At 54.4% G+C, this 27,402-nt stretch overlaps 1 protein-coding gene across 3 annotated transcripts in view; it reads left to right on the top strand.

Annotated features, from left to right (window-relative positions):
* The window catches only part of GTF3C1 (general transcription factor IIIC subunit 1), a 72,149-nt gene that overhangs the window by 31,339 nt on the left and 13,408 nt on the right, over nucleotides 1–27,402 (top strand). For 2 of the 3 annotated variants that reach the window (XM_044390092.3, XM_044390093.3), the window contains 20 exons: nucleotides 1,033–1,148; nucleotides 2,191–2,497; nucleotides 3,122–3,339; nucleotides 5,534–5,670; nucleotides 6,782–6,935; nucleotides 9,366–9,469; nucleotides 10,636–10,817; nucleotides 12,141–12,419; nucleotides 12,688–12,833; nucleotides 13,531–13,628; nucleotides 14,147–14,243; nucleotides 14,356–14,533; nucleotides 17,338–17,479; nucleotides 17,831–17,966; nucleotides 18,400–18,544; nucleotides 18,615–18,803; nucleotides 20,744–20,901; nucleotides 22,639–22,781; nucleotides 24,852–24,933; nucleotides 25,602–25,714. In XM_044390092.3, the coding sequence (XP_044246027.1) occupies nucleotides 1,033–1,148; nucleotides 2,191–2,497; nucleotides 3,122–3,339; nucleotides 5,534–5,670; nucleotides 6,782–6,935; nucleotides 9,366–9,469; nucleotides 10,636–10,817; nucleotides 12,141–12,419; nucleotides 12,688–12,833; nucleotides 13,531–13,628; nucleotides 14,147–14,243; nucleotides 14,356–14,533; nucleotides 17,338–17,479; nucleotides 17,831–17,966; nucleotides 18,400–18,544; nucleotides 18,615–18,803; nucleotides 20,744–20,901; nucleotides 22,639–22,781; nucleotides 24,852–24,933; nucleotides 25,602–25,714 (3,124 nt within the window). The remainder of the gene's footprint in view (nucleotides 1–1,032; nucleotides 1,149–2,190; nucleotides 2,498–3,121; nucleotides 3,340–5,533; nucleotides 5,671–6,781; nucleotides 6,936–9,365; nucleotides 9,470–10,635; nucleotides 10,818–12,140; nucleotides 12,420–12,687; nucleotides 12,834–13,530; nucleotides 13,629–14,146; nucleotides 14,244–14,355; nucleotides 14,534–17,337; nucleotides 17,480–17,830; nucleotides 17,967–18,399; nucleotides 18,545–18,614; nucleotides 18,804–20,743; nucleotides 20,902–22,638; nucleotides 22,782–24,851; nucleotides 24,934–25,601; nucleotides 25,715–27,402) is intronic. The other variant, XM_026515658.4, reaches the window with a different exon arrangement.

Raw genomic sequence — 27,402 nt, 5'->3', positions numbered from 1 at the left:
CATCCTAGTCCCCTCTTCCGATTCTTTTTTTGAGAGCGTGAGTGTTTGCTTGGTTGGGTCAGGGGAGAAGACGCAGAGGGAGAGGGAGCCCAATATGGGGCTCGATCTCACAACCCTGAGATCATGACCTGAGCCGAAATAAGAGTCCGACGCTCAACCAACTGAGCCACCCAGACGCTCCCTTTCATTCTGATGTTCATTTTTGTGCAAGTACAATGATGCAAGCCCTCCTTTATCCAGGCGGCTTGTACCTGGCAGCCTAAGTGTGCACTGCAGCAGGAAATAAAGGGGGGACTATTTTGGAACACAGAGCTTTGCTGCAAAGCCTGCCCCATGGTTCGTGCACTTTACTGGAGGAGGGGGCTCCTACCACCCCTGCCCCCACGCCCACCAGGCTCCGTCCTGGAGTTCCAGCCCCAGAGCCACTGAGTAACTTCAAAGGGCTTCTTCGAGGCACAGACAGTGACAGCATGTAGCAGGGCAGGAGTGGACAAAGTCGACGGAGTGGATGATAGACCACAGTCAGCCACTTGCTTACCACAGGCCCGATGGCACTCTACCCACCCCCTCCAGCCTGCTGGTGGGTGGCTGTTACAGGACACGGCTGCCATCGCTGTTCGGGACGCCTTTGAGTCTGCCCAGAAAGCCAGGGAAATGAAAAAAGTTCTTAATTAAAAATATCAAAAAAAAAAAGAATGTTTCCTATATCTGGAAAAGTCCTCATGAAGGAGCAAGCTCAGCTGCTGGGCAAAAGCGCTGTCACCCGGAGCTGAGCACATGCGGAGCTGGTCACTTGCCCTTTACTGTTCTGACGGGGAGGAGGCAGCACCGAAGCTTATTAGCTTTTGGAAGGAGTGTTTAGAGGTTCTTGGAAGGGGAGGGAGAGAGAGGAGACGTAGACTTTATCCTGCGTGTTGGTTTCCCCACATTGACGAGTCGGTGCTTCCCGAGGGTGGCGGGAGCGGCCTTGGCCTTGGGCGGGAGGGCTCCTTCGCCGAGGCCGCGGCTTATGCATTATACCGTTCCCCACAGTTGAGCGCAGAGGCACGAAAGGAATTTCCCAAGCCGAAATCCGAGTCGCTATGAACGTGGGAAAGCTGGAAGCAAGAATGCTGTGTCGCCTTCTTCAGAGATTCAAGGTTGTCAAGGTAACATCACGAGTCATGCGCACGCTTCATTGTCTGGCTGTGCGTGATAGCCCAGGGCTGTCTCAGCCGGTCTCCGCTGCAGGTGGCTGCCCTCAGTCATGCCATGTTCCCCCACACACACACTGGTTTTTGTTGGTTTTCACTTTTTCAAAATGGAATGAGTCTTCAGCCCTGAAAAGTCAGCAGGAGATGTAGCCACGTGGGGGCACAGCCGTGTAGGGACTCCCAGGAAGCTGGCTAACCTCCCACAGCCCCTTTAGTCAAAGCAGGTGCACTGTCCAGGGGCCCTGGCCCCCACTCCGGCTTCTTCCTCTCTCGTCACTTGCCTAGCTCCTGGGGACAGCAGGTTGGGCTTCCATACGTGTCTGCTGGTCCCCTTTTGGAATTCATGCCTGCGTTCCAGCCCTGTCTTTCCCTCTCTTCTTGCCAACATTTTCACCATTTTGCTGGAAGGCAGGATCACAGTCCAGCTAATGATTGCAGAGCGCTTGGCGTGTGCCTTGGCATGAGCTTGGCATATAGAAGATGTTGCTCTTCCTGCCATTAAGGGCCCAGGAGACCCCCTTTTCCCATGTTCAAAGAATGAGTGCGGGTTGGTGATGACCTCATCCTCCATCCCCAAGGCAGGGGCCCCATGGCGCTGGTGACCTCCAGTCCGTGACGTTTCTGAACCCTTGAATCCTGTGTAGCTAACACTCACTGCTCACTAACCTTTTCCTGTGGGCCCAGTCCTGCGCAGGGCGCTGGGGAGGTGGGGCGGGCCAAGTTAGACCCCTGCCCTCAAGGAGCTCACGGTCCGGTAGAGCAGACACATCAGGATTGCAGTGTGGAAAACCATCTCCAATAGGCCTGTGGAAGCAGCACCTGAGAGAGGAGCAGACAGGGAGACAGGGAACGTCAGTGGGGCCGACGTGGGGCCTGGGCAGTGACAGGAGGTGCAGGAGAGATCAGGAAGCAGCCCCCACAGCCCACCGCTCACCCGCATGCCTGAGTGTTGTTGCGCCCTCCGAATGTGATGGAACACGTCTCCTATCCCCTCCAGGGCTTCATGGAAGACGAAGGGCGTCAGCGGACCACCAAGTACATCTCCTGCGTGTTTGCAGAAGAGAGCGATCTGAGCCGGCAGTACAAAAGGGAGAAGGCCCGGAGCCAGCTGCTGACCACAGTGAGCCTGGCCTCGGTGCAGGAGGAGTCACTCGTGCCAGAAGGGGAGGACACCTTCCTCTCCGAGTCAGACAGCGAGGAGGAGGGCAGCAGCAAGAGGAGAGGCAGAGTATCCCAGAGTGACGGGAAGGCCTGTTTGAATGCCAGTCTCGGGGCCCAGCCTCATCACTCCACCTCAGCGAAGGGTAGGGTGCCCTCAGGGTTGGGGGGAGGGCGGGCCAGCCTGGGGGGGCATGTGTGCCCTCCCATCTGAGCTGCTGCCGACCCTGCCTGGCTCTGGGGATCTTCAGAAAACAGCCTGTTCAGTTTAGCAGACACCTGAGGATCTCCTTGGTGCTGTCCTAACTGGGGACCTGTTGGTGTCACATGATCACATAATCCTAAGTTTGGGGGAGATGGTCATGTGGTGTATCTCCTGGCTGCTTACAAGTCAGTTCTCCTTGGCCAACGTTCAGTTTGTTCTGTTGTGTTTTACTAGTAAAGGGATGGGATCCAGTCACCTTCCTCCGTCCCCTTCCCTCCAGCCATTTGAGGAGCCCTCAAGTTTTTAGTTTAGTTAGAGCTTTTCTAAATGTGTGCAGGGTGGAGCCCACGACAAGTTTGCAGGTCTGGTGTCCAGCTAAGCAGGGTAGTGGGGCGGGGAGGGGCACCCACACTGCTCACTTGGTCCTGTACCCGAGTCCCCCAGCCAACCACGTGGAATCCTGGGCCTGCATGGGGCTGGTCTGGCTGCCGAGCGTAAGTGCCCTTCTTTCTGTTCCTCGATGGGGCCGCAGTTCAGTCCTGCTCCTCCCGCCCCTCCACTGCAGGCGGCTGGAAAGTCGTAAACCCCCACCCACCGAAGAAGCAGCCGCCTTCCTCGCTAGGAGCGGCTGAGGAGAAAGCCAGCCAGAGCTCTGCGGGCAGGGACAGCCTGCAGGACAGCAGCACCTCCTCAGACCCCGGCGTGTCCTTCGGCTCCCACTGCATGAAGAGCAGCAGCGGTGACATCACCGTGATCGAAGAAGTCAGGCTGGAAAACCCAAAGGTGAGTGCTCACGGTGGGGAGCGCCTTTTCTCCGACAGGCGCCGGGGCAGGTGGACCTTGGTCTTCTCAGATCTGTGCATAACAGTCACAGCAACAACAACAACAAAATCAGTAATAGTAAGAACACGGAGTCTGAGTGCTCTGTGTCGGAGCACCTTTCTGCCTAGCCAGAAAGCCGGCACTGTTGTTTACACAGTCTTTTCATTTCCAACAACTTACTCCTTTTACTTAATTTTATTTTGGGAGGAAAATTTGTTTAGATTAGCGGTTCTTCCCACTCTCGGCCAGTGTAGCCTCCCAGGGGACATCTGGCATGTCTGGACGAGGCCTTTCTGCTGGTCACGGCTGGGGGAGCGGGGCCACCGGCATCTGGTAGGCGGAGGCTGGGGTGCTGCTTGATCTCCTAGAATGTGCCAGGACAGCCCACAGGAGGGAATTATCCCGCCCAGATGTCAGCAGTGCCAACGCCGAGAAGCCCTGCCTTAGGTGAAGGGCCAGTGTCATTTGCCATAAGATGAAAGTAATTATAAAATAGATAAAAGAAAACCAAAACTGTTCAGTACTTTCTGGCCAGATACTGTTGGGTGTCACAGCGTTAAAGACACAATAGCATCAAATGCTTTTCATCAGCATAATTAGAAGGATGAAAAAGGCAATTGACACAGGAGCGCTGCTCTCATGATGTGATTCAGTTCACCTTATGCTGTCCTTTGTCACTTGAATGTGCCTCAGAAACCGCCGGTGGCGTGTCCTGCGCTTCCAAAGCACAGCGTCAGGACGAGGCAACCCACGCAGGGCACAGCTGGGATCGGGGCAGCTTTACATGCTGTTCTGCTCTTTTGTGGAGGCCTCACAGCACCCCTTTGAGATTGATGTCGGCTCTGGGCCGGGACGAGACCGGGGAGGCCCCGGGGGAGTGAGCGACTTGCCTGCTTGGTGGCTGCAAAGTGGGGACGAGAACCTGTGTGTGTGGAGCTCCCCCCTTGCTTCTCCCTTGCTGGTGTGGAGGCCTGGGCTTTTGGTACCACCCTACAGCAGAAGCATTGGGGCGCGGAGTGCAGAGGTTCTCTGTGGATTTTTCCAGAAACTTTCAACCCTCTCCTCGTCTTTGGATGCCGGAAGTTCTCAAGTCCCGGTTGGGACTGTGTCTCACTGAAGCTGGGCCTACCAGCAGGTGGATCCCAGCAGGTTTCCGAGGGTCTGTCTGCGTCGCTCACCCCTCACCCCCTTGGCACCTTCTGATCAGGCTCACGTGTCTCCAGGAGCATGCATGCTCCCTCCAGGTCCTAGAATTCCTTTGTCTGGCTCAGCTCTTTCTCTTCCTCTTAGAAATTTGTTCCCAAAGTAACACCAGAATGCTGTCCTCTCTGCATCGTGCTGAGAAGACGGCGAGAACGCCGTATCTCGAGGGCCGTTGGCAGAGCGTGTCTCCACCTTGCTCACCAGCAGCCCACTCCCCCGCCCCGGCAGGTGGTCGATTTACTCACACGGCTCCCCTCCAGAATGTCTGCTCTAGTGCGGGAGAGCACAAAGGTCTTTCTCCTGGGCCCCTTCTTGAATCTTAAACCCTTTTGAGCTGGTCCCCCTTCAGGAAAGAACTGTGCTTCTCCCAAAGCCCCAGCCCTCAGCGGGGAAGTGATCTGGGGCTGGCTTTTCTGACACCAGCAGCGAGCAGCGTCCTCGAGCTGGTTCTCATTCCCCTGAAAGCACCACTCCAAGTGAGGAGGGCACCCAGCGCAGGAAGCCCTGGGCCACTGTGGGGTGCTCATTTGTGCCGAGTGATCTGCAAGTTGGAGTCAGGATTTCCCTTCCCTTCAGGGGACACTCGAGGGCTTTAACAGATCTGATCCAAGGGCAGGTAGAATGAGTTCACGGAAGCTCTTAGAAGACAGGAGCCATGAAGAGAACTGTGGGCATTTTGGCAGAAACAGGAGAGAGAGAGCACACAGCTCTCTTCTTCTCCCTTTGTCTTTCATTTGGCACACACCCTAACAAACCAAGGGACAACTGCGTGAACCGAGAAGCCCACCGCTGCTTCTGCCCGATATTCCCAGTGAGACCCAGCCCTCTTGACTTTCCTTCTTGAAATGTGGGTGTAGAAATTCCCTCAAGAGGCAAAGCGCCCCCGCGGGGTTGGTGTCTGGCCCCCTAACCTTACTGAACCTGTTGTGTTCTTCCTTGGTCCCTGTTCTAGGAGAGTGGCAGTTCCCAGAAGACAGGGAAGCACGGGCCAGGCCAAGACAAACCCCACGAAACTTACCGACTACTCAAACGCAGGAACCTGATCATAGAAGCCGTCACCAACCTGCGCTTAATCGAGAGCTTGTTCACGTAAGGAGCCGTCTTGTCTGTCTGTCTGTCTGTCTTGCACTAACAGGAGATCTCAGGCCAGCTGGCTATCACAAGCCACAGAAATGAGCGAGGGGCTTCTGAGTCTTCTGCCGCTACGTAGATTCTCATGGCACCCCTGAGTGGTAGAAAGGATTTCGCACTTGTTCCAGCGATTCGGAAAGTGTAGACGTTGAGGGGCCTCGAACCCCTAGACGGGCAGAGAGTGAGTGAGCGAGAAGTGGAGTTGGGGAAGGTGCAGGGCCCCTCTCTTTCCTTGGAGAAGAAGCTTAGGCAGATAAGAGCATCAGCTTATAAACTGTTCCTAGTTCTGCGGGGAGCCATTGTCTGATACGAGATCAAAAACAAAGATGTGCAGGTCAAACTTGTGTGTCTGGGGTGGCTCTGTGCACGTAGAGGATCTGCACTTGGTGGGGTCCTTCCAGCCCACCATCACCACCCCTTCCTGGGCGGCTTCCGAGGCACCCAGCGTCAGAGCCGCTCCATTAGAAGGAGCCTTGCCCTTGGTCCAGCAGCTGCATCCTAGTTCACTAACTAGGGGCTGGAGAGACCGCGTGCAGACAGCGCTGCTTCCATCCCCTCATCTGTGCCATGAGGGGTTTGGCTGGGCATTCCTGTTGTCCTTCTGGCCCTGCCATTCCATGATCCGTGATCTGGAAACATCACCGCGGTGACTCGGTAAGATCTAGACGGATGCACGAGGGGAGGAATCAGAGCTGCCGACCTGAGTGTCGACAGCAGAACACTGGACCATCCTGTGTCTGGGAGTTAAATTCGCACAGAGACGGGGTGAAGACAGATCCCATCGTGGCACTCAGCATCCCCACTGTCGTCATCAGGAATCATGCTCCCGTTAGTTCCCGGGGAAGGGCGTAGAGTGTGAAGCTGCTGGGAGTGGCAGCCTGTCTTCAGCTACCTCATTTATCGCTAAGACAGAAGTCTCCAGAAGTCAGCCTTTCAATGGCAAGCCCCCCTCTCCTAACTCTCCCCCGGTTTCCACTGGATACAGCTTGGCAGCTCTCAGCCTGGGTTGAAAAAGCCGTCCACGGTGAGAGTATTGGGAATATTAACTTTGTATTTTGTGACACCCCAGGATTCAGAAAATGATCATGGATCAGGAGAAGCAAGAAGGCGTGTCTACCAAGTGCTGTAAGAAGTCCATCGTCCGCTTGGTGCGCAACCTGTCTGAGGAGGGTCTCCTGAGACTGTACCGGACTACGGTTATTCAGGACGGCATCAAGAAGAAGGTACGCTTGGCTCCCCCGCCGCCCACCGCGCCAGCCTCACGCTGCTGGAGGTTTTCTTGTTGGGCTCCTCTCATCCTCTTCCGATTTCACTTGTTCCTTCGCAGCCAGTAACTCCATTTCCCATCAGGCCTCCTCATCTGGGGAGCAGGGGCCGCGCCAGCTTTCTGTAGAGGCTGGGGCGGCACCCAGGCCCGCTCTGAGTGACAGGAAGGCCAGTAGGACACCTCAGAGTTCAGCAGAGCAGCACTGGCACAGATTCAGCCACGTTCAGCAGGTGGAAGGTGTAGGCTAGGGCACCAAGATCAGTTTCCACGGAGATGCGAGGAAATGTCCCCGAGGAAGTGATGGTGGTGACTCAGCACGCAAGCTTTGGGCATTATATGAGGGTGCACGTGGCTCTTCGGTCTTCAGTTTATCTGTTTCTGTAAAATGTAAGGGTGGGGGCCGTTCCCTTAGCAGCTGGAGCTCAGCAGCTCTGCGCGTGCTCTGAGGCCTGCAGTTTTCAGGGTCAGAGTCACTGGAGACAGCCCCACCGGGCCCGGGGACCAGCGGGAAGGGGCTGCAGGGACAGGCACTAGTAATTGTCTGACCCTTCTTTTCCGTCTGCGTTGTCGATCTCTGCCTTAAGAAAGCTGTGCTTTGATGTGGTTTATTCCTTAATAAGCTGGCAAGGTCATTTCTGCTTTTTTACTTTATCTTATTTGGAGACAGTTGAAGTTTGAAAAACACGGAGCAGCATGAGAAATGACTTCCACCGTTTCTGCCCTTCTAGCTTGGCAGTTCTCATCAGTTTTTCTATCTGCTGTTGAGTCCCCTTGACCTTGCCCTTCTCCTGTCTCCCCCCTACCCCACCACCAGCCTGCCCCTCCTCCTCTGGAGCAGGCAGGGGGTCCTTGTGCTGACCTCTCTCATCGAAGGACAAAAGCCCCCATTCCTCGGCAGAGCCCCTTGGATTCCTGTTCATCTTCACAGAGCAGCTATTTCTTCGGGGGGCGGGCAGCCTTCTCAGAACAGGGATGAGCGGAAGAAACTCTCCCCCAGTCTAGGAGTAGCCCAGGGATCCGCTGTGTGTCCAGCTCCTGTTTGGCCTAGTGTCCACCAAGCGGTATGGGGCGGGCAGCGGGGGCGGGGGGAGGGGGACAGACGGCCACGCATAAGCACCAAGGATTCCACGTCCTCAAACGTGAAGGCGCCAGTACCGGGCCTCCTGCCACACGGCACCACTGACACTGCTGTCCCAGGAGCCCGTGTGTCCAGCTGGGGAGGGCGGCACTACTGTGATCGGCCTCCAGAATGAGCTTAAGGAGCTCACCGGCGCCGGGTCCGGTGCGCAGAGCGCGTGCTGATCCCCTGAAGGTATGTTGACTGGAGCTGCCGGGGGGCAGCATCTGCTTTGGCCTTTGCTTCTGTGTCCTGCCCTGCCCACTGGGCCTTTGGGCAGTGGCCATTCAGCTGTGAACAGTGGGGAAATGGCAATGCTTTCAAGTACTCCAAGATGTTGCCTAACCGCATCTCATTGGAGCCTCACAAAATCCCTAGAAAGTTGGCAGGGCATCAGGGAAGGGTCCCCATTTCACAGATGAGAAGCTGGTCCCCATCCGGGCAGTACTGCCCATTCCCAGTGATCCGCCTCGCCCCTTGGGCCATTCTCGGCATGAGGCCTGCTGGCCAGAGTCACCCGTTTAGAAAACCTTACCTCGCTCTGTCCTGGCAGCGGCAGAGACAGAAGACAAGCCTGGCTCTCCAGGGGCCGTCACTGTGAGGCCTGCCATCTATGGCCTAGCCACCACCCTCGCACCCCTCTGCTCACCTCCACCAAGCGGTTTCCCTTTGTCACCCCAGATAACGCGCACAACATGGTGGCCACCCTAACTGTTCGGCTTCAGGACCTTGGAAGAGGTAGAGTAACAAGCAGCTCGGAACCCTCTGCCAGTTGGCTTAGACGTGCGCCTGGCAGGAGCCCCACAATGGCACTGTCAGCAGGGGAACTTGATCAAAGCTGCTTACCTTTTCCAGATGGAAGCCCTCAGGACTCACGAGCAACTGTGGGAACTCTCCGATAGCTACAGTGGGGCGTCAGGAGCGGGCCACCGGGTGGCGGCGGAGGCCAAGGGCCGGGACAGCCTAGCCAGGGGCCCGCAGGGCACGCCACTCTGTTTCCAGGGCACACGTTCCTCACCTGAGCCGAGCAGCTCGTTTCCAACGGCAGAGCTTTCTGGCTCACTCACTCCAGGGATTTTGATGCCAGAAATTGTAATGGCAAATCGTTGAGCAACACCTTTCGCTTCGGTCTCAGATATCTCTTGGAAATGTTAATGAAGACAGGAGTGGGCAGCGTGGCACCCACCGTTCAGGAAGCCAGATGTAGAACTAGGTCTCCCTCAGCCCCTCCCCTGCCCCTCTGGGACACTCCGGCCTCTCGCTCCGCAGGTGGATCTGGTCGTGCACCCGTCCATGGACCAGAATGACCCGCTGGTGAGAAGCGCCATCGAACAGGTCCGCTTCCGGATCTCCAATTCCAGCACAGCAAACAGGCAAGTGGTGGCGCCCCACGGGGAAGCCGCCTGGCTCCGTGTGTCCCCGCCCGCAGCAGTTTGCACGCGCACCCTTTATCTGTACTCACGCGAGATCGGTGCATTCACTGCTTTGGGAGCAATTTCTGGATTTTTTTTTTTTTCTTTAAGATTTTATTTATTTGAGAGAGAGACCAAGCACAAGCTGGGGGAGCAGTAGAGGGAGAGGGAGAAGCAGGCTCCCAACTGAGCAGGGAGCTTGATTCAGGACTCGATCCTAGGACGCCGGGATCATGACCTGAGCCAAAGGCAGACGCTTCACTGACTGAGCCACCCAGACCCCCCAAATTCTGGACTTTTAAGGGGAAAAAAAAGTCCTGACGTTCTTCATGCTACTCTGCCCAGTGGTGTCGACAGAGCGCCCCGAATCATGGGCCCTGTGAAGTGTGAAGCTCACTCAGTCTCCTAATGGCTCAAAATGAGTCTAGTTGCCTTTCTGAGGCTTTCTCTAATTTTGTTCGTAGCATCCATCTCATGGACTGAGAACACTCGGGTGGGAGAAAATTCTTAGCTGGGTTTAAACTGGAGGTGACCAGTGGGCGGGCACAGGGCTCCATGTGGATTGCAGACCTTGGCTTATGTACTTCGAACCAGTTGCTGATGGATTTCACATCCATTCCTGATCTCTGGTACTTCTTTTTTTTTTTTTTTTTTAAAGATTTATTTATTTATTTTTAGAGAGAGAGTGAGCAGGTGTAGGGGGTAGAGGGAGAAGGAGAGCGAGAATCTCCAGCAGACTGTCCACTGAGCATGGGGCCTGACGTGGGGCTCCATCTCACGACTCTGAGATCATGACCTGAGCCGAAGTCACGAGTTGGACACTTGGCCTCCCAGGTGCCCCAGATCTCTGGCATTTCAGAAAGTGTCATAGGACCCAGCACATTGGGCTGCCTTTCTTACAGCAGCTGCCCTGTAGATGGGGTGCCCTCTGCAGGTCACCACAGCCCCTGTCACCCCCAAATGTCTAGTGACCTGACACACTATTCATTCACATCATCTGCTTGGTTCCGACAAGCAGGTGAGGTTGTAACTCCAGGGCCAAGTGGCTTCATGTGATTCCTGAGGGCAGACCCTGTCCTTCCTCCCAGTTCTTGTTCTCCCAACATGCTGTTGCATTTGAACTGCAGGGTTAAAGTGCCCCAGCCTCCAGTGCCTCAAGAAGTTGAAGAAGAAAGTCAAGGAAAAGAGGGTCCAAGCGGATCAGGAGACTCTCAGCTGAATGCTTCCTCGAAACCAGAAAGCGGACGGGTGAAGAAAACCGATGAGAAAATGGGCATCACCCAGCTGAAAAATTACAACCCTGTTGTAGGTAAAAAAGCAGTTCCCCGTCAGTGTCTGGATTGCGTCATTGGTTGTCTGCATGGTGATGGCTGAGTCACTTGCCATTCTGCGTTCTAGCTCTGGGCTGTAGTCCGAAGAAGCAGGTCTGAATCGCTGGCTGGGTCATGTGGGGCTGGTCCCGTGACCTCTGTGAGCCTCAGTTCCCCCATCTGCACAGTGGGCGTGGTTCTTGCCCAGCATACCTCGAAAGGCTGTCAGAAGGCTCAGAGGAAACCATGCTAGATCCTAACATAGTCACAGAGATGAATTTCTTCTCCGTATGCTCGGGCTGGAACATTCTCTAAGCCACCGAAAACCTGTGTCTCTCCTGATCTCATAACCCTTCTGGTACTTATAGTCACTGTGGAGTTTGAACGTTCGTATGATTTTCCCAGTCTGTTCTCTGACGGGATTGCCTCCGCCCTGAGCCCCCACCAGGCCTCTCCAACATGAACGCATGCGGGGCAAGTGCCAATGGCCAACGGGCTTCACTCCTCTCCTGGTCATAAGCATGCACAGTAGCGGGGGAGGACAGAGGTGACTGGGCAGGGCACAGAAAAGGCCGTTTGTGTGACCTCCCTCTCTGCACCCCCAGTCACAGCAACGTGGCCTGCCTTCACTCTTCCTGCTTAGGAAGTGCAGCCTGAGGGAGGGCCCCAGGCAGGAGCAGGTGCAGCTGAGAGGCGCCTGAGCTTGCGCAGTCAGAAGACAATGAGGTGTTCCTCCAGTGGGCGTGGTGGTGGGGGAGGGGCTCCTGGCCGCGCGCCCTCGCTCCCCTGCTCCTGTGGCTCCCTGCTCCCTCACCTGTCTTCTCTCCCTGGGGAAAGCAAAGGAATACTTTGTGTCAACAAAGAAGCAGGATGCTTTCAAAGAACCTAGATTCGGGGATATTTTGCACAGGGGGCCCTTCTCCGTCACACTCTGGCTTACCTGCTTCACCCTCCTCCCTTGCTGCACCCCATCACTGCGGTCTCCTGGCCCTCCACCAAACATGCCGGGCGCACGTGCATCTCTGGCACCTCGCCTTTGTCCCGGGGTGCATGTCCCCAGGTGCCTGTGTACCCCCGCCACCTTGAGGTCTTCACTTGTGGAATTACAGCCCTCCTCCCCTTCCTCACTTTGTTTTCTGATACATGATTCTAAGTATCTTGTTATTTGTGCTCTTTCCCTGAAAAGTAAGTTCCATGAGAGTAAAGACATTTGCTGTCTCCCTGGCATGTGGACATAGTGGCACTCAGTGGTTTTTGAGCGAATTGATCTGAAGTGAATCTGGGAGTTCTCAAGCATTGCCCTCCCCGCTCTCTTGCCTCAGTTCCAGGACTTGGCCGCTCTCTGGGGTTTCTGCCCAAAATGCCTCGTCTGCGGGCAATACACATGTTTCTGTGGTACCTAATCTACGGGCACCCCACCAGCTACCTGGCGGACAGGCCGAGCCTCGGCACTACAAGAAGAGTGTTAAGGCAGGACCCAAGCAGGATGGGAGTCCCGCCCTCCTCCAGAAGTGGCCTGGAGGCCTCCTCTAATGCCCCAGCCAAGGACAACCAAGATGGAATATTCCTGGAGACCGAAGTGGAGCTCCCCACGGAGAAAGGTGAGGAGCTCCCAAGGCGGGCACACCAAGTAGCATCCAGAGGGAGTCATGGTGCTTCCTCCTTATCATCTAAACTGGCTGAATCCCCACGGTGCCCTGATCAAAATAGAGTCATAATCCTGACTTCCTGAACCCGTGGGCCTCTTGCCTGACAAGTAGGGTTTTGCCCAAGTTTGTGGTGAGGGGGAATCAGGACCTGCTGGGATGATGTCACGTCACCATCGTGACTGGGACCCTGCCTGCAACACCGACTCTGATTCTCTTCTAGTGTATGTGGATGAAGCCTCATGGAAACGCTACGTCCCTCCCATCCCAGTCCACAAGGACTTTGGCTTTGGCTGGGCTCTCGTCAGTGACATTCTCCTCTGCCTGCCCCTCTCCATCTTTGTTCAGATTGTACAAGTCAGCTACAAGGTACAGATGACTCCCGGGGCTGTTGTGGGGGCTCATCCCTCAGCTCTAGGCCAGAGAACCTACATTCACCCAGTTAAGGGAAAGTACTTCCAGACTTGCAGTTGTATGGATGTATGGATGGAGGGAGGGAGGGAAAGATGGAAGGACAGATAGATGGGATGGATGGATGGATGGATGGATGGATGGATGGGAAAGGAGTGAGGGGAAGGAAGGAAGGAAGGAAGGAAGGAAGGAAGGAAGGAAGGAAGGAAGGAAGGGTAGATGGTTGGGTGGATGGGTGGGTGGAAAGAAAGAAGGAAGGAAGGAAGAGTTGGAAATGCTGGAGATGATGGAGAGAGAGATGGATGGGTGGGTGGATGGAAGGAAAGATGGATGATTGGATGGGTAGATAGGGAGGGAGGAAGACAGGATGGGTGGATAGAGGTAGATAGATAAATGACTGGATAGATGGATGATTGCCTAGTGGGTCAAGGGAAATACTTCAAAGACTTGTTCTTATAGTTAGATCAATCAGCTAGATTGAAAGACAATTATGTTGTAAGAATGAAGTATGTTTTTAGAAATTTGGTAGATACAAAAAAAGGAGAAAATGGGTTCAGAGAGACTGCTGCCCAGAAAGGAGTGGTGCGTGTGTTTCATGATTCTTGCAATTGACCCTGGCCCTGAGGGTGAGCTGATCCTGAAAATGACCTCTTAGGTAGACGACCTTGAGGAGTTTCTGAACGACCCTCTGAAGAAACACACGCTGATCCGCTTTCTGCCCAGGCCCGTCCGGCAGCAGCTGCTGTACAAGAGGTGAGGTTCCTAGAACGGACATGGACTGGCCAAGGGTCCCGGCAGGCTCCCTGAAGTGAGGGCTCTGAATGGTCACTCACCAGGAAGAAGAAAGAGTTCTGCCTGCCAGGTCGCGAAGACACGGGGTTCTCGTTAATTCGGTGGCCCTGTGAGCCTTGTGGATAAAGCACGGGCAAATGAGGTGTAGGCTGATAAATTTTATTACTGAATTTCAAGGTTCTTTTACAAGTAAAGGCTGCTGATGAAGACTGCAAGTATTGGGGTGGTTTTTCCCTTTTGCTGCTTATACTTCCTAAATCAAGGCCCGTTGTAGGATCAGTGCTCCATTGCCCTGGCTGGGTGTGATTAAGGGGCAGGATCTGGGGCTCCGCACAGGGCAGGCCCAAGGCCAGTCCTCCAGGTCCCATGAAGTAGAAGGGGGAGCCACGAGCGAGTCACATCCTCAGCCCAGACGCAGACCCCCTGACCACAGCTGAGTGTGCGGTGACTAGAACCCGCCCCTCCCCTCTGTTTTCCAGGCGTTACATTTTTTCTGTGGTGGAGAACCTCCAGAGGCTGTGCCACATGGGTCTGCTGCAGTTCGGCCCCACGGAGAAGTTTCAGGACAAAGACCAGGTAGCGTCTCTTATGCCCGAACGAATGGGGTCCTGATAGCTGAGCAGTTTCCAGACAGCTGACCTGACGGTGGTTCTGAGGTTCTTTCTTCGCCCTGTCCGCGTGTCTCTAGGTCTTCATTTTCTTGAAGAAGAACGCAGTCATCGTTGACACCACCATCTGTGACCCACATTACAACCTGGCCCGCAGCAGCCGGTCCTTCGAAAGGCGTCTGTACGTCCTGAACTCCATGCAGGATGTGGAAAACTACTGGTTTGATCTGCAGTGCGTCTGTCTCAACACCCCTTTAGGTACCGTCTGTCTGGGCGGGATCCCTCCGCTCCCCCTCCTTCTGTGCGATCATGGGGGTTTCGGGCAAGAAGACGGTAGACATGGCTGCTGTTTTCAGACTGCTCGCCAGAGACCTGGAGTGTCTGTCCTTGGGGCTCCCTTAGAAAGGAGGGCGGTGGGCTTTGAATGGGGGGCTCCCAGACCCCTACACCCATTTCACCCAGGCCACCCTGCTTGGTCTGTATTCACTCGCACATTCGGTAGGTGTTTGTCGAACGCCTTGTGTTTGTCATCTCCTGGGTCTGCCCGTGAGCAAGGACACACCTGTCCCTGCCTTCGCTCCAGATCCGGAGTGAGGCCCGTGCTGTGGAGGAAGTATACAGGGGCGTGCGTGGAAGGCGTTCTGCTGGGATGGTCAGGAGCAGCCTTTCTGAAGGGGGGGTGTTTGAGTGGAGCTCTAGAGGCTGCGGCCGAGCCAGCCAAGCCCAGAGCTGGGGAAGAGCCCCATGGGCACGGGCACAGCAAGTGTGTTGTTGGAGAAACAGAAGAGGCTGGTGTGTTGGGGGGAGAGTGGCAGCTGCCATTGGAGAAGCAGTGGGGGGAGAGTCAGACGCTGGGGGCCTTGCAGGACTTGGTACAGGCTTTCTCCTAAGAGTGGGGAGAAGTTCGCCCTGCCTGCTGGGTGGAGAATGGACTGAGGGGCCAAGAGCAGAAGCAGGGCTCTGACTCTTATCCAAGAGAGAGCTGTCCTCTGGTGACCGTGAAGAAGGGGGGCAGCTTGTTTTGGGGGTTTTGGTTTTTGATTTTGGGGGGGGTTGGTGGTTTCTTTGTTCTTTGGTTCTGTTTTGTTTGATCTTCGGCGGGGGAGATATTTTGGAGGAAGAACTAAGCAGATTTGGCCAGCGGGGCGGTTGAGTTGGCTTTGGGGTAAGACCTTCGCTTGCATCTTCTTCCTGTTCCTGGAATGTCCCCTGCCCTGTGTCCACCTGGCAGTGGCCACGCCTGCGTCAAGCATTGCCTCTTCGAGAAAGCCTTTCCAGGACCTTTATGCTGTCTTCTGATTTCCTTCTGGGGATTCCTTGGGCCCAGGAAATTTGGCTTCCATCCCCTGGTGTCTCAGAGTGCCTGGTACACAGTCGACATCACATAAATGTTGATTGACTAGATGGAGGGTATGTGGAGGCCATAGATCAGCGCTCTGTCCTCTAAGCCAGATTCCATCCGGTGTCTTCTTGCCACTTCTGTGAGGAGGAAGGGATGTCACGTCCGGTCTGCACCTGGGAGAGGAGCCCTCTTCCCTTGCTCCTGTCACAGAGCCAGAAGATCAATACTGCACTCTGCTTTTTGCAAAGCAGGAGTCCCACATTTATTTTGTAGAATTGTTTAGTGCCGGCAGGGTAATGAGCCCCTGTATTTAGAGCCTTTAATGTAATGGGTCCAGACAGATTTTAGAACTGTGTGCTTCATGGAGTCTCTGGCATTCAGTGAGCTAGGCTTTTACCATTTCAGGTTTTTAGAGTACCCTAATTCCTCTGCATTTTATACCCAGATAAAAATTTGTGAACCAGTATGTTATTTGCACCAGAGTTGTTGAGTCTTGACAATTGGTGAATTTCTATCCTTTTTAGTGTTCATGAGCAGAAATGGGGGAGGCTTAGAGTCCATTAATCAGGCATCGATTGTCCCTTCGTTCAACAAACATTCGAGGAGGTTCTGCCCCGAGGACTGACGGAAATGCAGCATACAGTAGGATGTGAGCGTCCTTTAGAGCAGGGGCTCACTGAGCAGGGGTGTGCACTGGAAGCTCCTGGGGAGCCAGCTGAAATGCAGATTCCTGGGCCCCGTCCAGAGCTTTGGATTCAGCAGATGTGGGGACGACCTACGTCTGCGTTTCGAACACACAGCTGGGTGGTACGTGGGAGAAGCACGGCCTTAAGTCCCCCTAGGTTCAACCGGCCATTCAAGTGCATGACCTTGGGCCCCCCTGAAGCCCTCTCTGAGGTTTGCCTCTCCGTTTCTAAGCTGGCAATACCAGCACCACCACCTTGTGGGTGAAGCCAAGCTTGAACACAATGTCATGTAAACACTGGCTGAGAGGCGCAGGGCATGGGCTCTTGCCACTGGCCCTTCGCCCCGACCCAGACCCAGGTCTGCCGTCAAGTGTGTTAGAAGACTGTCGTTGGTACCCTGCAAATCACCATAACCTTCCTTTGCCTGACTCAAGCAACAATTTAGTGTAGTAGTTTGTATTTTCCTGCAAGAACCGCGGTCTTCTTTATTGTGGATTAACAGCACGTGATTTCTGAGCTATGTTAATGCACGTCTCGGGCACACAGGAGACATCTGGCTGCCTCCCGGCCCCCACTGGGCCCAGGGAAACTGACACCGCACTGAGCTCTATCTGTCCAGATCCCTGCTGATCCTGACCCCACAGCCACTGCCAAGTGCGTCATTTTTGCTTACTGCTCCCTCTGTGCTGGCACCCGGGAGCTCCACAGGCTTCCCGCGAGGAAGGAAGCCTCAGGGCTCCTCTGCTCCTGATCCCCCACCCCTGTTGGGTTCTGTTGCCGACTTACCTTCCCTGCTGAGCGGAGGTCAGCCAGAGTACAAATCCTTCACTCGGGTTCACCCACTGGTATCGAACCCTCTGACATCGATGATAATGCATTTGTGCCAAGAGGTTCCACTGGTTTCAGAGCCCATCCCCTGGTCGGGGAGCGGAGTCACAGGAAGGGACTTGCTCTTGCCCCGCGGCCGCGAGTTGTAGCCGACCAAAGCCGCAGCAGCGCACCATCGTCAGGGAGGCTTGTGTTTCGTTTCCTAGGTGTGGTGCGCTACCCACGTGTCAGGAAGAGCAACGCCCAGGATCAGGGCGTTGATGAGGAGGGCAGTCTGCGGAAGGAGCAGGAGAGCGCCATCGACAAGCACAACCTGGAGCGCAAGTGTGCCATGATGGAGTATACCACGTGCGTGCCTGCCCCCACACCGCGTCCCCAAGTGCAGGGCCACGGTTAGGGTTAGGGCTCCAGCCCCTCCGTGCCCGGCCTCACGTGTCAGGCCAGGAGTGCTCCAGGCTGTGGCGCAGAGGCACCAATCGATGGCCATGGGCCATATTGTTCAAAAAAAAAAAAAAAAAGCAAAATTTAAAAATTGGAAATTTTACATCAATACTTGGGGGTTGGACAGGTGCTTTGTTTCTCTTGAGTATTACCAAAAAAGGTAAAAGTTAGTTAGAAAAAAATACCCTCGCCCATGTCACAGGCTCTCTTTTCAGTTCCCAAGAGGGGCTCTCTTTCTGTTTACTTCCCGCCTCTCAGGGGGAGCCGTGAGGTTGTGGATGAAGGCTCAATCCCCGGAGATGGGCTGGGAGCCGCTGGGCTCGATTCCAGTTTCTACGGGCACCTAAAGCGCAACTGGATCTGGACCAGCTACATCATCAGCAAGGCCAAGAAGGTGGGCTTCTGGGGGGCGGGCACCCCCCACCCCGGGAGCTGCCAGAGCTACGTAGCCATGCCCCTCGCCCTCGCCCTGCTCGGCTCGCTGGTTCCGAACTGGTAAGACCAGAGTTGACCAGAGGCCCAAGTATTGATTCCCATATGTATGGTAGGTATGTCAGTCTGGCCTGGCCTGGCCTGTGTTTTTTCAGTGCAATTTAACCGATTCTGTGACGTGGACAGCTAGCTATTCCTTCTCAAAGAAGGAACAGAAAGTCCATGAGACAGAGATCGGACATGAGGGAGTGCAGAGAAGCAGCCCAGCCCCTAGAGCAGCCCAGCTGCCCCCGGCCTCTCACAGAGACCTGAACACCTCTGTACATTTGATGCTCTGGGCCCCTGGGGATTCAGGGAAGCCCCTGCTTGATTCCAGTGATGCACTTGCCTTTTAGGAGAACACTGCTTCCGAAAATGGGCTTACGGTGAGGCTGCAGACGTTTCTGTCCAAGCGCCCGTTGCCACTCGGTGCCGGAGGTACGTGTGCGGGGAGTTCCCTCCAGACACGGACGTGGGGCGAGCTGAGGCCACACAACTACGGTACGTTCCGTTTGGCTTCTGGCTTTCACGGGTCTCATCCTGAGATGTCACATCCTGTGCTGATTTCTAGGTAGTGGCAGGTTGAATATCTGGGGCGAAGCCAGAGTGGGAGCTGAGCTCTGCACTGACCGGGAAGAGCAGTTCGAGATTGACCGAGAGCCCACGCTGGACAGGAACCGGAGAGTGAGGGGTGGAAGGAGCCAGAAGCGGAAACGGCTGAAGAGAGACCCCGGGAGGAAGATCAAGAGAAAGAAAAAAGGTTTCATGATGATTGCTTGCCTCTGCTAGGCCTTTACATTCCGGCCTGGAGACGGGCAGTCGTGTCTCTGCGGCCAGCGTGGGCTCTGCCCTCAGACTTGGGGTTCTGTTTTCCCACCATCTGTGGGGCCCACTCTGCGTGGCTGCAGATTTATTCCCCACGTTGAGCTGGCAGACAGAGATCTGCGAGCTCCTGATGTGCTCTCTCTGTTTCCGTGTTGTACAGAGCCTTCGCCCTTAGTAACCCCCCTCGGTTCAGTTTTCTAACTTCATCTCAACTGAGAAAATTGAAAAGTCTAGCAGAAGTCCTCATCACAGCCCAAATCCTATTATTCTTTTGGTTTGGCTTTTAATATCTGCATTAAGTGAATCAGGCCGAAGTCCAAAGTCATGCTGTGTTTGTAAATTAGAGGAAAGGTGGGAGTCGGTCAGGCCTGCAGAATCTCTTCCGATCTCAGGACCCCTCAGGCGTGTCTTACGCCGCCATTTTGGACGCTTCACCTGGGCAAGACTTTGTAGTGGAGGACGGTGAGGAGACAGGTGTGTCTCTTCGACCACTTTTACGTCCTCTAAGTGGTCTGGGTGTTGTAACAACGATCTGATAGCTACAGCGCTTTCAGACGAGAACAGAATGTTTAAACAGGAACTTGTTTTCGGTGGTTTCTTTGGCTGGTGTTTATCACAAGTAGCCTTGTGTCCGTTGGAAAGGCCCCCCTCAGCGCAGCCTATCCAGATACGCGTGAGATGAATTTGGCTCACAAAAACCTGAATTCATCACAAGGCGAAACACGGTGGTGGTGTCCCTTGGAATCCCAAATGTTCTCGCCCTACTTTTCTTCTGCCTTAATTTGGAAAAACTTCCTAAACAAACAGTCTCTGGGAATTGGCAGTAGCATATGGTGTTTACCTCATGAAACTGCCATGAGTATCTCCCCGAGGGGAGGAGATGTTGAAAAAACCTAGTGGGTAAGAGCTCCTGGTTCAGATCCTATGTCTACTACTGACTGGGCTATGTGACTTTGGGCAAACTGCTGTACCTCACTGTGTTTCAGAGTCCTCAGCGACAAAATGGGTTTATAACGACCTCCTTATAGGGTTGGTGCAAAGGAGTATTTTTTTTTTTAAAGATTCTGTTATTCATTTGAGAGCGAGCAAGTGAGAGAGCACATTCGAGGGGGGGAGAGGGACAGAGAGAGAGAAAAGGGAGGGAATCGCAAGCAGAGTCCGCGCTAAACGTGGAGCCCAATGAGGGGCTTGATCCCACAACCCCCAGATCGTGACCTGAGCCAAAACCAAGAGTCAGATGCACAGCCGGCTGTGCCATCCAGGCGCTCTGCAAAGTAGTAGTTTAAATATGAGTTGTTCTACATAAAACGCTTAAACCGGTGCTGGGCACGCAGTAAATACTCCATAACGTTGGCGACTGGCACCGCACTGGGTGTCTTGTACCCAGTCTGGTTCAGTCCTCAGGGCAGCCCTGTAGGATGCGCCTTGCTGTCCCCACGGTGCCCCAGAGTGCACACATCTCTGAGGTCACTGCGCTGGAGAGTGGTGGGGGCCCTGAGCGTGCTCCGTATGCCTTCAAAGTGCCGAGCACACAGTGGGAAGAATTGGAGATGGGCAGATACTAACAGGAGGCCGCGTTCAGGCTGCCTAGCCTGTCACTGTGACATTGGACCAAAAAGATGAAAGGGGTAAAAGGAAAAAAAGAAAAAAAAGAAAACATATATATATATATATATAATTTGTATATATAGGTCTATATATATCCAGGCCCGAGTCTTCTGTGGTTAGTTTATCTGGCTCCCGACGCAATGTGATTCTGAGAACCGATACCGTGGTCAGATCTCACTAGCTGAGCAGGGACCCTTCCCGTCTCCAGAGGGACAGCTCCAAACCGGTTGTTAGAGGCTCCCTCTCTTCTCCCCCTGATATTCTCAGAAGAGTCCCCCCAAGAGAAAAGCCGGAGCCTGCGCTACCACGACGAGGCAGACCAGAGCGCCCTGCAGAGGATGACCCGGCTGCGCGTCACCTGGTCCATACAGGAAGACGGGCTGCTCGTGCTCTGCCGGATCGCCAGCAACGTCCTCAACACCAAGGTATTCAGCCCCCGGGCCCCTGCTCCCCCCCCCCCCCGCCCCCGGCCTGCAGCCCGCTGCGTGGCTCTCCCTCGCGTGGGGCGCACTTTTCCCCGCGTGGCCGCCGGGGCACTCCTCTCATCCATTCTGCTTGGCCACCAGGGAAAATGTTGCCCGGAGTCCTACAAATGCATACGCCCATTCTTGCACATTTCTTTCCAGCCTTGGGCCGACACACGCAAATCTTTGCTGACCTGCAGGCTAACCGGCCCAGGGTTGTTCTCTGTCTCTCCACCAGGAGTCGGACACTTTCTGCTCCCCTTCTCCCGCCCGCATCGGTCTGAAAAACTCCCCTCCTTATCTCTCCTAACTGCTTATCATCCCTGGAAAGGCTTCGGGGATCCTGCCCGTTGAAAGTAATTACCGTGTTCTCGCCGTGTCCCTTGGATGTGGACTTTTCATGCTGTTTCTTTTGCTTCTGGTACTTCTTGGCCCATTGGCACGACTGTGCCTCACAAGGCAGGGAGACTTCTCGTTTGTTTTCGTAGCTACAGCCCCCAGCGTGGTGCCTATGGCACGGTGCTCGCTCGTTCACTGCACTGCGTCAGTGTGGAACGGAGATGGTGGCCTCAGCCTGGCGCCACGCCTCCCGTGCCACAGTCCCCCACACTCGCATGTCCTCCTGGCCCATGTCCCTGAACCCCAGCGGCTGGGGAGGAACTTGCTTCCCAGCTAACAGACTCTTCCTCTTTCCTCTGATGTCTCCGCCTCCAAGAGGGCCCCGCAGCCTGAGGCCGACGTCACCTCCTCACCGTTCCCCAGAGCAGCCTCGTTCCCCAGAGCAGCCTCGCTGACTCCTGGGCTGTCTGTTCCCACCACTTTGCACTGTTGGGATGAGCTTGCAGCAAGGCCTGGGGAGAGCAGTCAAGGTAGTCAGACGTCCGGTCAGGCTGGTCCCCCGAAGCCACCAGAGAAGGAGCTCTGCCAGCGTCTAGTGCAGCCCCCGCTAGGTCGGCTGCGGGAGGAGCAGCCCTGGCTGCCCTCTGCCTGCAGGCTTGTTGGGTCCCTTCTCCCAGGAGCAAGCTAGAGATGCCCTGTCGCTCTCCCTAATGCCTGTTCCTCGCCTCTGCTGTGGCTTTTCATCGCAACGCTGACGGGAGGGAGGTGCCTCCCACCACCCACCCTCCGTGTGGCCGAAGCGGCCAGCAGAGCCCAGCGGACCCTTAAATCAACACCAGATTCTTGGGCCGCATCATTCTGGAGGCTGTCGGAGAATAACCTTGTCATCGTGCACCCTTCCCTGTCTGGGCTCTGCCTTCCTGCATTCTTTGGCCGAGGTGTTCTCCTGGGTCTCTAATAAAAGCTCATCCAGTGCCTCTGTTTCTGCTGACGCGCAGAACGTTTCCGAGCACACGTAACGTGAACTTAAACCTTGAAAACCATCTGACTGAATACAGTGATGTACTCCTAACCTTCCCCAACGTGTTGCTCCTCCAGCCAGTGTGACCGACACCCTCTGAGCACCTGGTACTTGCCGGAAGACGCTCTTCCCACTGGACGCTGAGCATTTGGCTCATTCGTCGCCCAGCACCTCCCTGTGCCAGGCACAGAGTCGGGGCTCCGTAAATGGGGTAGTTTGGGGTATCCGCTGTGGAAGGGGGCGCCACAGAACATACCCTCCCCCCTCCTTTACGTTAAGGACCCGGAACGTGGGCTCTGAGGATACTGACTTTCCATCTTGGCTTGTGTTTGCTCCAGGTGAAGGGCCCATTCGTCCCCTGGCAGGTTGTGCGGGACATTTTGCACGCGACCTTTGAAGAGTCTCTGGATAAAACGTCTCACTCGGTTGGACGAAGAGCTCGCTACATCGTCAAAAACCCACAAGCCTATCTGAACTATAAGTAAGCCTCATTTGAACTCTCATAACTTCAGGCCAAGGTTACTCCCGTGCTTCTAGTTCATTCTTTACTCTCCTTTCATCTCGGTTGCTTAAGAGTCCACTGTAAAATCCAGAGAGAGCAGTGAGTTGCCTACTAGCTCACCAGTAGTCTGTCCCAGTGTTGGGGTCCGTGATTTTTCAAGGGCCGGGCCTGCTTCCGGGCCCTTCCACATTTCCGGTGTCACGTGGACTTCAGGCCAGCCTTGGGAAGTAGGTGCCGTTCTCCTTTGCTACCCAGGAAGAAACGGGCCATCCAGGCTAGGTGACTTACTGAGTATATCCCCACAGCAGCGTGTGGTGAGGCCAGAGCCTCTGTGCCCACCTCTTTCTCCCCCGGCCAGGGCACAGCGCCATCGCCTGCCCTGTCAGCCTCCTGACAGCCCTCTCCATAGGCACAGCCTTGAGTGAGGAGGGCCAGAGAGCATCTGAGTGGGGTGCAGAGGGGCCCAGGTGTTGCTGCCAGCACGAGAGGGGGGCCAGAAGGGGACACATGGCAGGGTTGAGAAGGACCACTTCCGCCAGCTGGTTGTTCATGCTGTGGGGTCAGTAGGAGAGCTTGGCTCTGGCTGGATTCTGAGCCTCGGGCTGCCTGCCGTCAGCCAGGTTGTAGAGAGGAACTGCCCAGTCCTGGGTTGTGGAGAAAACTTCTCTAGCTGGGGTTTCTCAGCCTCAGCACTATTGACCTTTGGGACCAGACAATTCTTTGTGACGGGGCTGTCCTGTGCATTGTGGGCTGTTTAGCGGCAGCCCTGGCCTCTGCCTGCTAGATGCCACTAGCGCCCCGCCCCCAGCCGTGGCAGCCAGACACGTCTCCAGATGTCTGCAGGGACCAGTGGCTTAGACATAGCAAGGGGCCTTCTTGCGGGGAGCCACTGGCCCCCATACACAGAATCTTAGACTTTTCTTTTTTTTTTTTTTTTTTTTTTAAAGATTTTATTTATTTATTCGACAGAGATAGAGACAGCCAGCGAGAGAGGGAACACAAGCAGGGGGAGTGGGAGAGGAAGAAGCAGGCTCATAGCGGAGGAGCCTGATGTGGGGCTCGATCCCGGAACGCCAGGATCACGCCCTGAGCCGAAGGCAGACGCTTAACTGCTGTGCCACCCAGGCGCCCCAGAATCTTAGACTTTTCTATCTAAAAGGGCTCTGGTCACCTGCTCCAAACTCCTCTTCTTTCAGAGTGGAAATGGGCCCAGAGAGAGGATTCAGGTTGGCCAGGGTGACAGTGCATTAGCAGGGGAATGAGTGCTGGAACTTGGGCTTCCTGGCCCCTTCCCGACGCTCTTCCTCGTGTCCTGCAGCAGTAGCCGGGGGACAGGAGCATGAGGGGGCTGTGGCCTGGAGCTGCAGGCCTCGGTACAGACGTGTATCCACTTGGAGGCTGCTCTCTCATCTGTGAGCAGGACGGTACTACCAGTCATAGCCACCCCTGGCCCCCCTGCCCTAGCCCTCGGCGGACATGTGACCTCGGGGTCCGCTGTACCTCACTGAGCTCTAGAATGCAAGGACGGTCTCTACCTTGTGGACTCCTTACAAAGGTGCAAGTGCCCGGCTCCTAGGAACCCTGCAAACACCTGTTGTCTTGCCTTCCATTTCTTTTTGGGCAAATCAGGCTCTCCTTCCATCACAGAGAGACAAAGATGTCTGCAGGGGACAGTTAGTGAACACCAGGGCCTGGATCATAGTTTAAATTTTACAGTACACTTTCACATCGGGCATCTCGTTTGGTCCTGGCCAGATGCCTATGAGGGCAGGCAGGCAGGCAGGGGTCATTGTTCTCAGTTTACGTGTGGTGGATGGAAGCTCAGAGAAGCCAAAGGTGTGAAGCGTGAGCAGCAGCAGGCCTGACTTGAATCAGGGTTTCCTGACCCCAAATCCTTCCTTGTTAAGGGCTGTAATCACTCAGCAGGTGTATAAATAAATCACACCCTGTGGTTAGCCAAGGCCGGACGAGTTAGGAGTCTTCCCGATGGTTCTGAACACAGACATCATGACCTCATCATGACCTCATGTCTGTCCTCTCTTCCTACAGGGTTTGCCTCGCTGAGGTGTACCAGGATAAGGCACTTGTTGGAGAGTTCATGAATCGAAAATGTGACTATGAAGACCCAAAGGTAGGCCCTGTGTGGTCCTTGGGCTCGGCCTGCCCTGAAGGCAGGGAGGTGTAGGTCCCTGTCTGGTCCTCCGGGTCCCGAGTGCCTCTTCTGGCCTCGCAGATACGGACATTGTTCCCGCGCGTTGGGGAGACCAGCTCGTCCGTTCTTGGGCCTTGGCCCTCCTTTGATGGGGCTGTTCTTAGAGACAGAACTTAACACGCCGCTTTGTAATTCTGCAGGGCCTTGGGCCTATTTCGTTAAGAAAATAGCTCTTCAGAAATTCTAAACAGCTAGATTCCCTGGAAAGCTGGCAGACAGGACAGGATGTGAGTTTTTCTGAGTTCTGTGGGAGGAGGTGTGCAGTGGCAGGAGGCTGCAGAGACAGTGTGGGACGTACGTGGGTCTTGCCATCTGGGGCTCGGGAGGGAGCTGGCAGTGTAGGAGTGAGGGCGAGCAGCGTGCTCCTTGCCCCACATCCCTGGGCGGAGTGGTGAGTGTCTGTCATCTTCCCAGGTGGGCTCATAGGGCTGGGGAGGCAGGGAGGCAGAAGAGGCCACGCTCTTCAGTCCGTGTTTCTGGGAGGTCACTGCTGTGGGAGTTTGTTACAAGATTTTCCTTGATGAAGAAGTGAAACCTCCCTTTGCGGGAGAGAAAGGGCCTAACATCTCATTCTCCCACTTTGAAAGGTTTGTGCCAGTGAGTTTAAAGAATTTGTGGAGAAGCTCAAAGAGAAGTTCACTTCGGCTCTAAAGAATCCTAACCTTGAAATCCCAAACACACTCCAGGAGCTGTTTGCCAGGTGAGGTTTTTCGGGGAAGTTTCTGTGTGATCCTTGTGGGGCAAGAGGGAACGTCACGGCCACGGGCATCTCCCCTGGTCAGCACTTCCCAGGCCTCGCAGCTAACCCTGCCGTGTCCTTGACTCTGAACCACCTTGCCTCCTCTCATGGGGGACTTAAAAATGGGGAGGCCCTGCTGCTGACCTAATCCAGGCCTCCGCAAGTGGTTGGCATGCTTTTGCTAAGATTGCTCGTTTGACATGTGAGGAAACTCCAAGCTAGAAGTAGCACGCCCAAGGCCACAGTGCTTGTGAGCCACCGGGCCAGGATCTGAACTTCCATGGTGGGTCTCACTCCAGCGTCCCAGCTCTTTCCGGCTCACCCACTGGGCGCCTGCAGGAACATACTTGGCTTTGAGCACAGAACCTGTGAAATGTTAAAATCTTGAGTTTTGTGAACAGGCCTGTTTCCACTGCTTAATCCAAATGTGAGTCCCTTCTTAACCACCCTCATCGAGACGGTCCCTCTGGCCACTGGATTTCTGAATCTCTTCCTGTAGAGGTGACAGTCATCGATCCGTTTGTTTGGGGACCATACAATACGGTTGTGGTTAGCCCCCTGCGCTTCAGTTGAAGATCTTGTTCTTTGATTCATCCAACAAATAATTCATGTCGTGCCCGCGTATGCAGGCCTAGGGAGTGATCTGTAGTCCTTTGCGGAGTTGACACCTGTTACTATCTTTTGTGTTTTGTGTTTGTTTTTGCAACAAACTGTTCCCCAGAATTCCCAAATGGCGTGGTTTATATTCAGTCTTAAAAAAGTGCTTCAAATGACCCGGTTACCTATATGTAATTTATAACACCACCTATTTTCAGTAAATTTATGGGGGCAACTTTTAGTTACAGAAACATACAGTTAAAATAAAAATTATTTTAAAGGAGAGTTCATGAACTGTCTGGAAGAAAGAAGTCCCATCCAGTTGTAACAGTTTTAACACTAAATTTGATCTTGAGCACCCTGGCAGGCCAGGCAAAAAAGGAAATGGATCCAACTACTTTGCAAATAGCTCACCTTTCTGAAAAGGTGCTTTTTTCTTATTACTAAATTTCAAGAATTTACTGTTGCCAGGATGAATTTTGACTTCAGGATCATAGAAACCAAAGAAATGTCTGACAAATACACGGCCATGTTTCTTTAAAAGTAGGTTTTGCGATTTCTTGTATTTGTTTGCCTGGCTGTGTAGCGTGACGGCTGGAGCATCAGACTTCTCTTGTTGTATTTATTTGCTTGGTAGGAACACAAGGAAGCAGCATTACTTGAAGCTCAGAAACACAGATGGGGGAATAATCTGCTACTTAATACAACTACTGTCTTTGTTGGGTATTTTCCTCCACACGTCTTTCTTATGCTTGTTTTTAATCATAACGAGCCCACGATTTTAGATCCCTTTCCCTTAACAGCTAACAGTGGCTCTCGGCCAGTAAACACTTTCCTTGTTGTTTCATAATTGTCAGTAAAGCGAACATTCCTCATCCCCTCAACCCACGTTTTAACAACACGCTCATTTGATGAGCAGAACGTGGTATTCTCTCATTGTAACTGACGTGTACGCATTCGAATTTTCATGAGTTTTACGTTTCCTCCAACGCTTTAGCCAGTAAACGGCCATGTCGAGCAAACCTCCCCTCGGTTGGTGAAGGTCAGCCGTG

The sequence above is a fragment of the Ursus arctos genome, unplaced genomic scaffold, assembly GCF_023065955.2.
Source record: "Ursus arctos isolate Adak ecotype North America unplaced genomic scaffold, UrsArc2.0 scaffold_2, whole genome shotgun sequence".
NCBI classification, from domain to species: Eukaryota; Metazoa; Chordata; class Mammalia; order Carnivora; family Ursidae; genus Ursus; species Ursus arctos.
This window is presented reverse-complemented; position numbering and strand designations above follow the sequence as displayed.